Source organism: Nicotiana sylvestris, chromosome 2 (assembly GCF_000393655.2).
Source record: "Nicotiana sylvestris chromosome 2, ASM39365v2, whole genome shotgun sequence".
In the NCBI taxonomy this organism is placed as follows: Eukaryota; Viridiplantae; Streptophyta; class Magnoliopsida; order Solanales; family Solanaceae; genus Nicotiana; species Nicotiana sylvestris.
Genome location: NC_091058.1, coordinates 47793700 through 47806254, shown reverse-complemented (window position 1 = coordinate 47806254; position 12555 = coordinate 47793700). Strand labels below are relative to the sequence as shown.

The 12555-nt window shown below is 38.4% G+C and overlaps 1 protein-coding gene across 1 annotated transcript; it reads left to right on the top strand.

Annotated features, from left to right (window-relative positions):
• Nucleotides 1-8958: 8958 nt before the first annotated feature.
• On the top strand, nt 8959-9459 carry LOC138884888 (uncharacterized). Its single transcript, XM_070165752.1, has one exon. The coding sequence runs from the start codon at nt 8959-8961 to the stop codon at nt 9457-9459; it is 501 nt and encodes a 166-aa protein (XP_070021853.1).
• Nucleotides 9460-12555: the final 3096 nt, after the last annotated feature.

The window sequence follows — 12555 nt, the reverse complement described above, 5'->3', positions numbered from 1 at the left end:
TTGTCGGGTTACTTGAGGGTTTTTATAGTCCATATATATATATATATATATATATATATATATATATATATGTGTGTGTACAATAAATGCAACATGTGATCATTAGTAAATTAATCTTGATCTTACAAGTCAGTATCTATACGTCTAGATATATAGGAAAGAGTCTATGGCCAAATATTATGACCATTTCCTGTCAAAGCTAGCTTTAAATTAGTTAAGGAATTTTAATCTCATACGCGTCTAGCTAGTAACCTTCGATGAAATAGTAATACTCCATCCGTTTTAATTTAGATGACGCACTTTCTTTATTAGTCCGTTCCAATAAAAAATGATACATTTTTATATTTAGAAACAATTTAACTTTAAACTTTTCATTCTACCAACTTTACCTGTAACACTTCTCAAATTTATAAAAGTTTCGATACTATAGAAATAAATTATTACTATTTTTATTATTTTTATCTTGCCTATAGTGAAATATGCCTATATATATATATATATATAACTGGATATACAATTATGAAAATATTAATAATTTTAATATTATTAATTATTAAAAGTGAGTATCATTAATTATTAGTTAAGTTAAAAAAAAAGGGGAGCGGGGGGAAGGGAAGGGCCTAAAAGCCCATAAAAGGGCTATTGGAAAACAAAAGGCTCCAAGCCTTAAGAGAAACAGAACCCACGTTCTGATTCATCAAAAAGGGTGGAAGGCTTTTGCCTTAGACGAAAAATAGAACAGTACGAAATAGAGGCTTCTAATCACGCAGGCAACGGAAAATCTAGGGTTCTTTACAAATCACTAATTCTCGAATTCAGGTATATAAAATTCCCTATTGTCAATTACCCTACAGTAGTAATAGGTGAGAACTGAATAGTTATTCCCTTCTCTCTCTATATCAACAGTAAAGTTCCGTGTTTAAGTGTGAACGTTTAAAATTAATTAAAATGCACTGATTGTTATAGAATCCATTTTTTGACTGGTGTCAATTGGACTGGGGCCTACTATTGGCTCGAGAAGTTTTGAGGTGAGTTGATAAAACCCTTTACTAAAGTGGTTTAACTCACAAAAGCACGCATACAAAGTGTTTGATGAATTGCATAAAAGAGTTGATATATACTTAATTGGAGTGAGTAAGAACATATTTGCTTAGAATTATTTTCTAGCTAAAGTTTAGATGATTAATTTGATATATGTGCATAAATTCTCAGAATTTTGTGTTATTCTTATATGCCAGTTTCATGTTGAAAATTCATGAAGGAGAGAGAATCTTTATAAATACTTTTGAATGTTTATTTCATTCTTATGCCATGCCTTACCTTTAAGGATACCGATATGATTATGTGTAAAAGGTTTAGACTTGAAAAGTCACAAGAAGAAGTTTTAGAAAGAAAAGATTTTTGGGAGTATCCTTTATTCTAAGAAGGGGTCATCGTCTAGGCCGAGGGTCCTGACCAAGGCGTTGACTTCCTGAAACTACTTGTGCCAAAGTAGGGGGCACACGAGCTGAGGGTCTCATTGCTGAGAATTTACTTAGCCATGATAAGCTATGATACATGAGCGTTGAGAACCATAAAGCGAGTGACACTTCGTAGATTGGGCATATTCGATCAGGTTGGGATTGAACCTGTGCCGATCACACTGTGACTAAGACAGAATTAAGTCAGGATAGTTGGAACTCCCAAAGTATAAAGAGAAGTAATTTTTTTTAGAAAAAGAAAAGAATTTCTTTTAGAATATTCATAAACTGCTATTATGCAATTATTTTAGAATTGTTCTTAGAAGCTTTATGTTTTCTATGCATTTATATTCTTTGCTCGTAATGTGTATTGTATTAAAGTTGCATCCCCTATTGTTGAGACTCACTGAGTACAATGGATGGTACTGACGTTCTCTTTTGGGAACCTACGTTGGTCTGCGGTACAACGCAGGAACCGATTTTGCAGGCGAGCAGGCTACGGGTTAGGATTTCCTTCTCTTCCAGTACTATTGGTGAGCTCCGATTTTGTTCGTGGAGTATTTCTTAGAGTTATCTTTATTTAGTTATTTTTTTGTTTACTTAGAGAACTGGCCAGGAAATCTCATGTCCTGAGCAATGCGTCAGTTTACCAGTAGAGGCTTCATAAACATAGTCGTTGGGTTAAGATTCAGATTTTTTTGATAATAACTTAGCAGTAATTTAGTAGTTACTATGAATAAAGTTTTGGAGTTAATTTATTTAAATATTTAAATTAATTAATAGTATTTGGTTAGAGTATTGCCTTATTGCATATAAAGTTTGGAGTTATAATAGATTTGATAAGCAGAGATGGTTCGCTCGGTCATGTTTAATGATCGAGTGCCGGTCCCGGCTTGTTCAAAAAATGGGTCATGACAAACTTTGTATCAGAGCCTCAGGTTTATGGAGTCCTAGGGGTCTATGAAGCCGTGTTAGTAGAGTCTTGTTTATATGTATGAGGTACACCATACTTATAAATAAGAGGCTACAAGCATTTAGGAAAAGTCTTATTTTTTTTTATACTTTAGATCGTGCAGTAGAGTCTACCTCTAAGAAATTATCTAATGTTTTCTTTTCTCCAAAACTCACAGAAATGGATCGTACTCGCAACTCTGACACCGACACTCAGAATGCTGCTCAAGAAACTATTGCTACCATTGTGGCTCAAGGCAGAATTAAAAAGTCTCCAACTCAGAAAAGGAAAGGTAAATCCACAAAGGGTGTTCAAGTACCCCGGGTTGAACATGAAGAAGGGGTGGAACGTGATGATCAAGTACCTCAAGATCCAGTGCCGCCCCCAACAGCAGCTCTGGCTCAGGTAACTATATCTCCCGAGGTGGGTCAAATGTTTAATGCTGTCAACAGTGCTATGGAGATGTTTAAAGCCTTTATGGCCAACCAGAACGAGAGAAGAGATGTGATTTCACCTCAATCAAATAGACAGAACAATTTTGAGTCCTCAAAAGTGAATACATTTTTTAAGTTGAGTCCTCCAATGTTCCATGGTTCTATAGTTGATGAAGATCCGATGTTGTGGCAAGAGGGTGTCAAGAAAGCCCTTCGAGTGATGAAAACATTTGATGATGAAGCTGTGGAGCTGGCTGCTTACTAGCTTAGAGATGTGGTTGGCGCTTGGTTTGAGATGTGGGAAAAGAAAAGAGATGAAGATGATAGTCTGCCTATTTGGGAAGAATTTGAAAAGGCCTTCATGGCTAACTTTATCACAGAAGAGGATAGGGACGCTAAGCCTACAGAGTTCGAATAGCTCAAGCAAGGGAATAAAAGTATACATGAGTGCTACATGGAATTCATAAGGTTGGTTAAGCATGCTCCTCACATGGTTAAGAAAGAAAAAGAAAAGATTCGCAGGTTTGTTGGCGGTTTAGCTTACCACATTAAGGATACGACATCAGATGCAACAGTAGGGATGATGTGATGACCCAAAAAGTCATCACTTAGGTTGCAATGAAATTCTACATTCGGAGTCCTTAAAAACCTCCCTTAGTACCACCTCGATTTGCGTGTGCAGTCCGGGCGTGTAGTCAGAAAGCTTAAATGTGAAAATCTGTGAAAAATGATAAGTTTTGACTGTAAATGAATAAATTTGACTTCGGTCAACGTTTTGGGTAAACGGACCTAGACCCATGATTTGACGGTCCTAGAGGATCCGTAGGAAAATATGGGACTTGGGCGTATGCCCGGAATCGGATTCCGAGGTCCTAAGCCCGAGAAACGGATTTTTTTAAAGAAAATTATTTTTGAAATTGTTTAAAGAAATTTGAAATGAATTTTGCTTAGAACATGGTGGTATTGGGCCTGTATTTTGGTTCCGGCGCCCGGTACAAGTCTTATATATGATTTAAGACATTTTTGTGAAATTTGGTGAAAAACGGATGTCATATGACGTGATTCGGACTTAAATCGCAAAATTTATGTTTAAAGAAATTTTGAGAAAATTTCATTGATCTCGAGATTTAATTTGATGTTCATGATGTTATCTTGATGATTTGATTACACGAATAAGTCCGTAGGATATTTTTGAGGTTTTGTATGCACTTGGTTTGGAGTTCCGAGGGCTCGGGTGAGTTTTGGGTAGGTTCCGGGATGTTTTAGGCTTAAAACCAGAAGTTGCAGGCCTCTGAACCCGCCAGTGCGGTCCGCGGTCGACCTTGTGTGGTGCGCGGTGTAGGGTTGTGTGGCCGCAGTCGACTTTATGCGATCCGCACAGGGGCGCTGTTGTGCGGCCTCAATCGACTTTGTGCGGTCCGCACAGGGGCACTAGGCTGTAGTATCCTCAGGAAGGGCTGTGCGGCCGCAGTCCATTTTGTGCGGTCCGCACAGAGGGTCTGAGAGGGGTATAAATAGACGGGATTTTCAGTTGTTTTCATTTTTCAAAACCCCATAAACATAAGAGGCGATTTTTCAAACAACTTTTCTTCTCCAAATCAATTGTAAGTCATTTTTAACTAGTTTTCTTCAATCATTAACATCTTTTAACTTGATTTCAACTTCAAATCAATGATTTTCATGGGGGAAATTAGGTGTTTTGGGTAGAACCTAGGTTTTTCAAAAATTGGGGATTTGGACCTCGATTTGAGGTCCGATTTCAAAACAAATTACATATTTGAGCTCGTGAGGGAATGTGTAATTTGGTTTTGGTTCGAACCTCGGGTTTTGACTGCGTGGGCCCGGGGGCGATTTGACTTTTTGGGCAAAACTTTGGAAAACTCATTTTCATGCATTCAAATTGATTCATTTAGTGTTATTGATGTAATTAAGTAACTTGTGGCTAGATACGAGCGAATTGGCGGAGGAATCAAGGGGTAAAGCTATAATTGAAACTTGAGTTTTGTTCGAGGCATCGAGGTAAGTGTTTGGTCTAACCTTAGCTTGAGGGATTAGGAGTTGTGTCCTATTTGCTAATTGCTTCTTGTTGAGTACGACGTATAGACATGCTGACGAGTATTTATACGTTGGTGTCAAGCATGACCGTGGGTCTTATATTGTTATTTTCATGACTTCGTTGTATTTTTCATGCCTTGGTGAAGATTTCTATTTGTTGTGTAAAGTTATGAAAAGAATTGTGACCTGTGAACATTGAGGAGCGTTGGCTCCAGTTGTATAATAAATTGTGAAAGTATAAGTGATAATTGAAACTCTAGAATATTGGTTCGAGTTGTGAAGTGAATTGTGAAGTAAAAGTGAGAAAGAGAAGAGATCATTATGTTGCCCCTTGCTGGGCTATTATTGAGTTGTGGTTCCCTTGCATTGTGTTCTTAATTGATATTAAGGATGGTTAGGTTGATGATTCTTTGTGTTATGTGTTGTAACAAGCTTAAGTATAGTTGAGGTAGGTAGATGTTGTAACGAGTTTGGTTATAGATGTTTCTCCTTTGCCGGGATATTGTTTGTTGATATCATTGTTCCCTTGCCGGGATTCCTTGTGATTATCGTTGGCTTGTACATGGGAGAGGGTGGTACACCTACCACAATATATGATGAAATGGGAAAAAGGTGGTACGCCTACCACAAGATATGATGAAATAGGAGCGGGTGGTACGCCTAGCACAAGATATGATGAAATGGGAGCGGGTGGTACGCCTACCACAAGATAAGATGAAATGGGAGTGGGTGGTATGCCTACCACGAGGTTTGATGAAATGGGAGCGAGTGGTACGCCTACCACGAGATTTAATGAAATGGGAGCGGGTGGTACGCCTAACACAAGATATGAGAAATGAGATCGGGTTGCACGCCTGCAACAAGATGTAAACTGAAAGTGAAATTTGCCTTTATTTTTCCTTATCCTTGTTAGAAGTTAAATTTTGGTTTCCTTATAACTTCATTGAGATTCTGCCTTATCTGTTATTCCCCGAAGCATGTTTCCCCTCCCCATTTTAATCGTTTGTTTCCGTTTATCTTTTCGCTATATATATATATACACACACATAATTGCACAGGTTTATTTGGAGTCTGGTCCTAGCCTCGTCACTACCTCGCCGGGTTAGGCCAGACACTTACCAGCACATGAGGTCGGTTGTGCTGATGCTACACTCTGCACTTATGTGCAGATACAGGAGAAGCGCTTGGTCAGTAGCGGTAGGGGAGCCAACCTTGAGTCCACCGAGACACCGAGGTAGCCCTGCAAGCATCCGCAGGCCCGACGTCTCTTCCATCCATTTAGATGTTCTGTTTTCTTTTGTATTCGAGATAGACTATATTTCCTTTTTCAGACACTTGTATGTAGCATTCCTAGATAGTCCGTGAATGTTGTGACACCAGTTTCTGGGTAGAGATACATGTTGGATTTTTATTCGTATCTGTTTTGGTATAATATTTATCTAAGTCTTCCGCTTAAATTTCATCTTTCGTCATTATTTAAATGATGATTACCTGCTAATTTAATTGGTTAAAAAGGCTAAAATGAAAGAGTTTGAATTTTCCGCATTTAATGGCTTGCCTAGCTTCTATGAGTAGGCACCATCACGACCCCCGAGGGTGGAAAATCCGGATCACGACAGATGACAAACTTCTCCTCTAATATGGGATTTGCCAAGAACTTAGAAAAAGATAGACATCAAAAGAGAGAAGAAAAAAAACATAACAAGAAAGCTCGGACATCGGACAGGTTTAATGGTACATCCAGCGGAGGTGGAAATGATTCCTCTAATAAGGAGTCATTAGCACCAGCTCAGTCTAGCCATCAGTCAGGTGGTGGGTCTTCCTTCAAACGTACTCAGAGTTATGAAAATTAGTCTCGCTAGAATCAGAATTGTAAGACATCATCCTCACATAGCCAAAGTCAGGCTGGGCAACATTCACACCAACAAGGTCTTTGTGGAACATGTAAGCGGCAACATTTAGGTCAGTGCAAGCTCGGGTTTCATGGTTGCTATCATTGTGGAGACATTGGTCATATAAAGGCCAACTGCCCAAAGTTGCGACGTAATTTCAGTGGTGGATCAACTCGTCTTCTAGTTCCTCAGCTACTCCAGTTGCACCATCCTAGGCTCGTGGTTCTCATAATCAGGCCAGGCATGGGACAAGCAGAGGTGCAGATTGAGTAACGAGTTACTCAGGGAGGGGGACAACCCCGTTTGTTTGCTACGCTTGATCGTTAGAGTGCAGAGGCATCTGCAGACGTTATTACAGGTATACTTTTAGTCTGCTCACATAATGCTTATGCCATAATGGATCCAGATTCAATGTTTTCATATATGACTCCATACTTTGCAATTAACCTCAGACTAGAACCTGAACAACTTAGTGAGTCATTCCTAGTATCTACTCTAGTTAGCGAGTCAATGAAAGTCACAAGAGTCTATAGAGGTTGTATAGTTTCAGCCCAAGGTCGCAACACCAAAGCCAATCTCATAGAATTAGAAATGGTGGATTTCGATGTGATCATGGGTATGGATTGGTTATCTTCCTGCTATGCCATGTTAGATTGTCATGCCAAGATAGTCGGGTTCCAATTTCCAAATGAAGAAGTCTTAGAGTGGAAGGGTAGCTCAGCATCGCTTGTAGGTAAGTTTATTTCTTACCTACAAGGGGTGTCTCGCCTATTTGGCTCACATCATTAATCCAGAATCAGAACCACCAGCTCTTCAGTCTGCGCCAGTTGTTAGAGAATTTCTAGAAGTTTTCCTAGATGACCTTCCCGGGCTTCCTCCTGAAAGAATCATAGACTTTGGCATTGATGTCATGCCAGGCACTCAGCCCATATCTATACCTCCTTATAGAATGGCTCCAGCAGAACTTAATGAGTTGAGAGAACAGTTAAAAGACCTCCTTAACAAGGGCTTCATCAGTCCGAGTGTTTCACCGTGGGGGTGCCCCGATCCTGTTTGTCAAGAAGAAAGATGGGTCTCTCAGAATGTGAATCGACTATCGGTAGTTGAATAAAGTTACCATTAAGAACAAGTATCCACTGCCAAGAATTGATGATTTATTTGATCAACTTCAAGGTGCAAAGTACTTCTCAAAAATAGACTTGAGGTCGGGGTACCATCAGTTGAGAATCAAAGAGGAGTATATATTTAAAACAGCCTTTAGAACTCGCTACGGGCACTATGAATTTCTAGTGATGTCTTTCGGGTTGACAAAAGCTCCAACTACATTTATGGACCTCATGAACAGAGTTTTCAAGCCATTCATAGATACCTTTATTATTGTGTTTATAGACGATATTTTGGTATACTCTAGGAGCAAGGAAGATCATGCAGAACACCTCAAAATAGCCTTGTAGACCTTGAAGAAGAATGAGCATTATGCCAAGTTTTCAAAATGTGAGTTCTGGTTGCAGTCAGTGGCATTCTTAGGCCACGTGGTATCTAGTGAAGGAATAAAATTAGACCCTCAGAAGACAAAAGCAGTCAAGAACTGGCCTAGGCCGACAATGCCAATCGAAATCAGGAGTTTCTTGGGGTTAGCTGGCTACTACAGAAGATTTGTAGAGGGGTTTTCTTCACTTGCAGCTCCATTAACTAAGTTGACTCAGAAAGCAGTTAAGTTTCAATGGTCAGACGCTTGTGAGCAGAGTTTTCAAGATTTAAAGAAGAGGTTGACCATTGCACCTGTATTAACCTTGCCGACAGGTTCGAGTGGGTTCACAGTGCATTGTGGTGCCTCCAAAGTTGGTCTCGGTTGTGTTCTTATGCAAAATGGAAAAGTTATTGCTTATGCTTCCAGGTAGTTAAAGAATCATGAAAAGAACTATCCCACACACGACTTGGAACTTGTAGTAGTGGTATTTGTATTAAAGATATGGCGACACTACCTTTATGGCAAGCATTCTGAAGTGTGTACAGATCACAAAAGCCTTCAGTACATTTTCAAGCAAAAAGAATCAAATTTGAGACAGAGAAGGTGGCTCGAGCTATTGAAAGATTATGACATCAATATCCTTTATCACCCGGGCAAAGCTAATATGGTAGCAGATGCACTTAGTAGGAAGTCAATGGGTGTCTTGGCCCATCTTGCAGTACAAAGGCATTCTTTGGGTCGAGAAATTCAAAAACTAGCAAATGATGGAATTAGATTGGATGAGACCGAAGAAGGAGGTATAACTGCTTATGCCTTAGCGCAATCATCCCTTGTTGCGCATGTTAAGGCTAAGCAGGATGAAGATTCGTACTTAGTGAAATTAAAAGAAGGAGTCAGAAACAAAGAAATTACTGCTTTCACTCAAGGAAGTGACGGAGTTTTGAAGTTGAATGATCGGTTATGTGTGCTTGATGTAGATGGTCTTAGGAAGGCCATAATGGAGGAAACTCACAGTTCGAGGTACTCTATCCATCTAGGTGCTACCAAAATGTATCTAGATTTGAAAGAGTTGTATTGGTGGAAAGGCGTGAAGAAACAAGTAGCAGATCATGTGGCTAAATGTTTAAATTGCCAGCAAATCAAAGCCGAGCATCAGAGGCTTGGTGGCCTAGCTCAAGATATAGAGATACCATAGTGGAAGTGGGAGATGATTAATATGGATTTCGTAGTAGGTCTACCTAGCACGTACCGTAAACATGATTCAATTTGGGTAATTGTAGACCGACTGACAAAGTCCGCACATTTCCTACTAGTAAAGACGACAGATTTCGCAGAGCAGTATGCACAGTTGTACATCAAAGAAATAGTCTGATTGCATGGTACTCCAGTTTCAATCATATCTGACAGAGGCCCCCAGTTCACGGCGCATTTTTGGCAAGCATTTCAGAAAAAATTAGGTACCAAGGTCAATTTAAGCAACGCTTTCCATCCACAGACCGATGGCCAAGCAGAAAGGACCATTCAAACTCTCGAAGATATGATGCGTGTGTGTGTTATAGATTTTGGAGGTAATTGGGATGATCACTTGCCACTTATAGAATATGCTTACAATAACAACTATCAGGCCAGCATTGGTATGGCTCCTTATGAAGCGTTGTATGGGCGGAGATATAGGTCTCTAGTGGGTTGGTTTGAACCAGTAGAAGTGTCGATGATTGGTCCAAAGTTTGTGTGTGAGGCCTTGGAGAAAGTTTAGCTAATTAGAGAAAGACTTAAAGCAACTCAGAGTCGTCAAAAGTCTTATTTTGACAAGAGGCATCGTGAGTTAGAGTTCATGGTTGGTGATAAGGTATTTTTGAAAGTTTCACATATGAAAGGAGTTATGAGGTTTGGTAAGAAAGATAAACTTAGCCCTAGATTTATCGGACCTTATGAAATTCTAGAAAAGAAAGGAAACGTGGCTTATAAGTTAGCGCTACCCGTTGAGTTATCCTCTGTGCATCCTGTCTTTCATGTGTCTGTGCATAGAAAGTACATTCATGATGAGTCGCATATAATAATTGTTGATACCATAAAAAATTAAAGAAGGCTTGACTTATGAAGAGGTACCTATAGAAATTCTCGATAGGCAAGTAAGAAAGTTGAGAACAAAAGATTTAGCATCGGTAAAAGTTTTGTGGAGTAATCATGATTCAAAAGAGGCTACGTGGGAGGTCGAGGAAGATATGAGAAAGAAATATCCACATTTATTTGAGGAAAAATGTATGTGAACCTAAGTTTGGTTTGACATTTATATTTCATTTATTAAATATAAGTTAGCAAGTATTTTTGTCCTTCCTAGATTATACTTAGTTGATGTAGTAATTTAGTTTATGTCATAGTATATTTAATTCATTAAAGTGATTTACTTGTGCTAAAGTTGTTGTGCTTTAGATTCTTGTTAGTTATCGTTGTACCTCCTTGCCGGAGTGTGAGTAATTAATTTATGTGTTGCGTATGGTGCCTATGAATGGGTTGTTATGGTATATTTGGTTGTTGTTGATGTAGTTGTGGTATTTGTGACAGTGATATTTTTTTTGGATGGTCCAATTTACAAGGGAAACTCTGCCGAATTTTTTGAAAATTTAGGGAGTTAGCCAAAATTTTGAGTCCCTTGGAAGAGTGAGTAGTGCTAAGAAAAATTTAAGAGGTTCAAGGACCTAAGGGATGATTGTTAGCTTAAGAATAAGGCCCTAGCAACATTCGAGTATGAATTTTTTAAGGAGGGAAGATTGTAACACTCCTCAAATTTATAAAAGTTTCGAGACACGCTAACTATATAACTAAATTATTACTATATATATATATATATATATATATATTGGATATACAATTAGGAAAATATTAATATTAATATTATTAATTATTAAAAGTGGATATCATTAATTATTAGTTACGCTAAAAAAAGGGAGGCCTAAAAGCCCATAAAAGGGTTATTGGAAAACAAAAGGCTCCAAGCCTAAAGAGAAATAGAACCCACGTTCTGATTCATCAAAAAGGGCCGAAGGCTTTTGCCTTAGACGAAAAACAGAACAGTACGAAACAGAGGCTTCTTATCATGCAGGCAACGGAAAATCTAGGGTTCTTTACAAATCACTAATTCTCGAGCTCAGGTATATAAAATTCCTTATTGTTAATTACCCTATAGTAGTAATAGGTGAGAACTGAATAGTTATTCCCTTCTTTCTCTATATCAACAGTAAAGTTCCGTGTTTAGGTGCGAAATTTTAAAATTAATTAAAATGCACTGGTTATTGTAGTATCCATTGTTTGACTGGTGTCAATTGGACTGGGGCCTACGTATTGGCTCGACAATTTTTGAGGTGATTTGATATAAAGCTTTACTAAAGTGGTTTAACTCACAAAAGCACGCATACAAAGTGTTTGATGAATTGCATAAAAGAGTTGATATATACTTAATTGGAGTGAGTAAGAACCTATTAGCTTAGAATTATTTTCTAGCTAAAGTTTAGATGATTATTTTGATATATGTGCATAAATTCTCAGATTTTTGTGTTATTCTTATATGCCAGTTTCATGTTGAAAACTCATGAAGGAGCAAGAATCTTTATAAATACTTTTGAATATTTATTTCATTCTTATGTCATGCCTTACATTTAAGGATACCGCTATGATTATTTGTAAAAGATTTAGACTTGAAAAATCACAAGAAGAAGTTTTAGAAAGAAAAGATTTTTGGGAGTATCCTTTATTCTAAGAAGGGGTCATCGTCTAGGCCGAGGGTCCTGACCAAGGCGTTGACTTCCTGAAACTACTTGTGCCAAAGTAGGGGGCACACGAGCTGAGGGTCTCATTGCTGAGAATTTACTTAGCCATGATAAGCTATGATACATGAGCGTTGAGAACCATAAAGCGAGTGACACTTCGTAGATTGGGCATATTCGATCAGGTTGGGATTGAACCTGTGCCGATCACACTGTGACTAAGACAGAATTAAGTCAGGATAGTTGGAACTCCCAAAGTATAAAGAGAAGTAATTTTTTTTAGAAAAAGAAAAGAATTTCTTTTAGAATATTCATAAACTGCTATTATGCAATTATTTTAGAATTGTTCTTAGAAGCTTTATGTTTTCTATGCATTTATATTCTTTGCTCGTAATGTGTATTGTATTAAAGTTGCATCCCCTATTGTTGAGACTCACTGAGTACAATGGATGGTACTGATGTTCTCTTTTGGGAACCTACGTTGGTCTGCGGTACAACGCAGGAACCGATTTTGCAGGCGAGCAGGC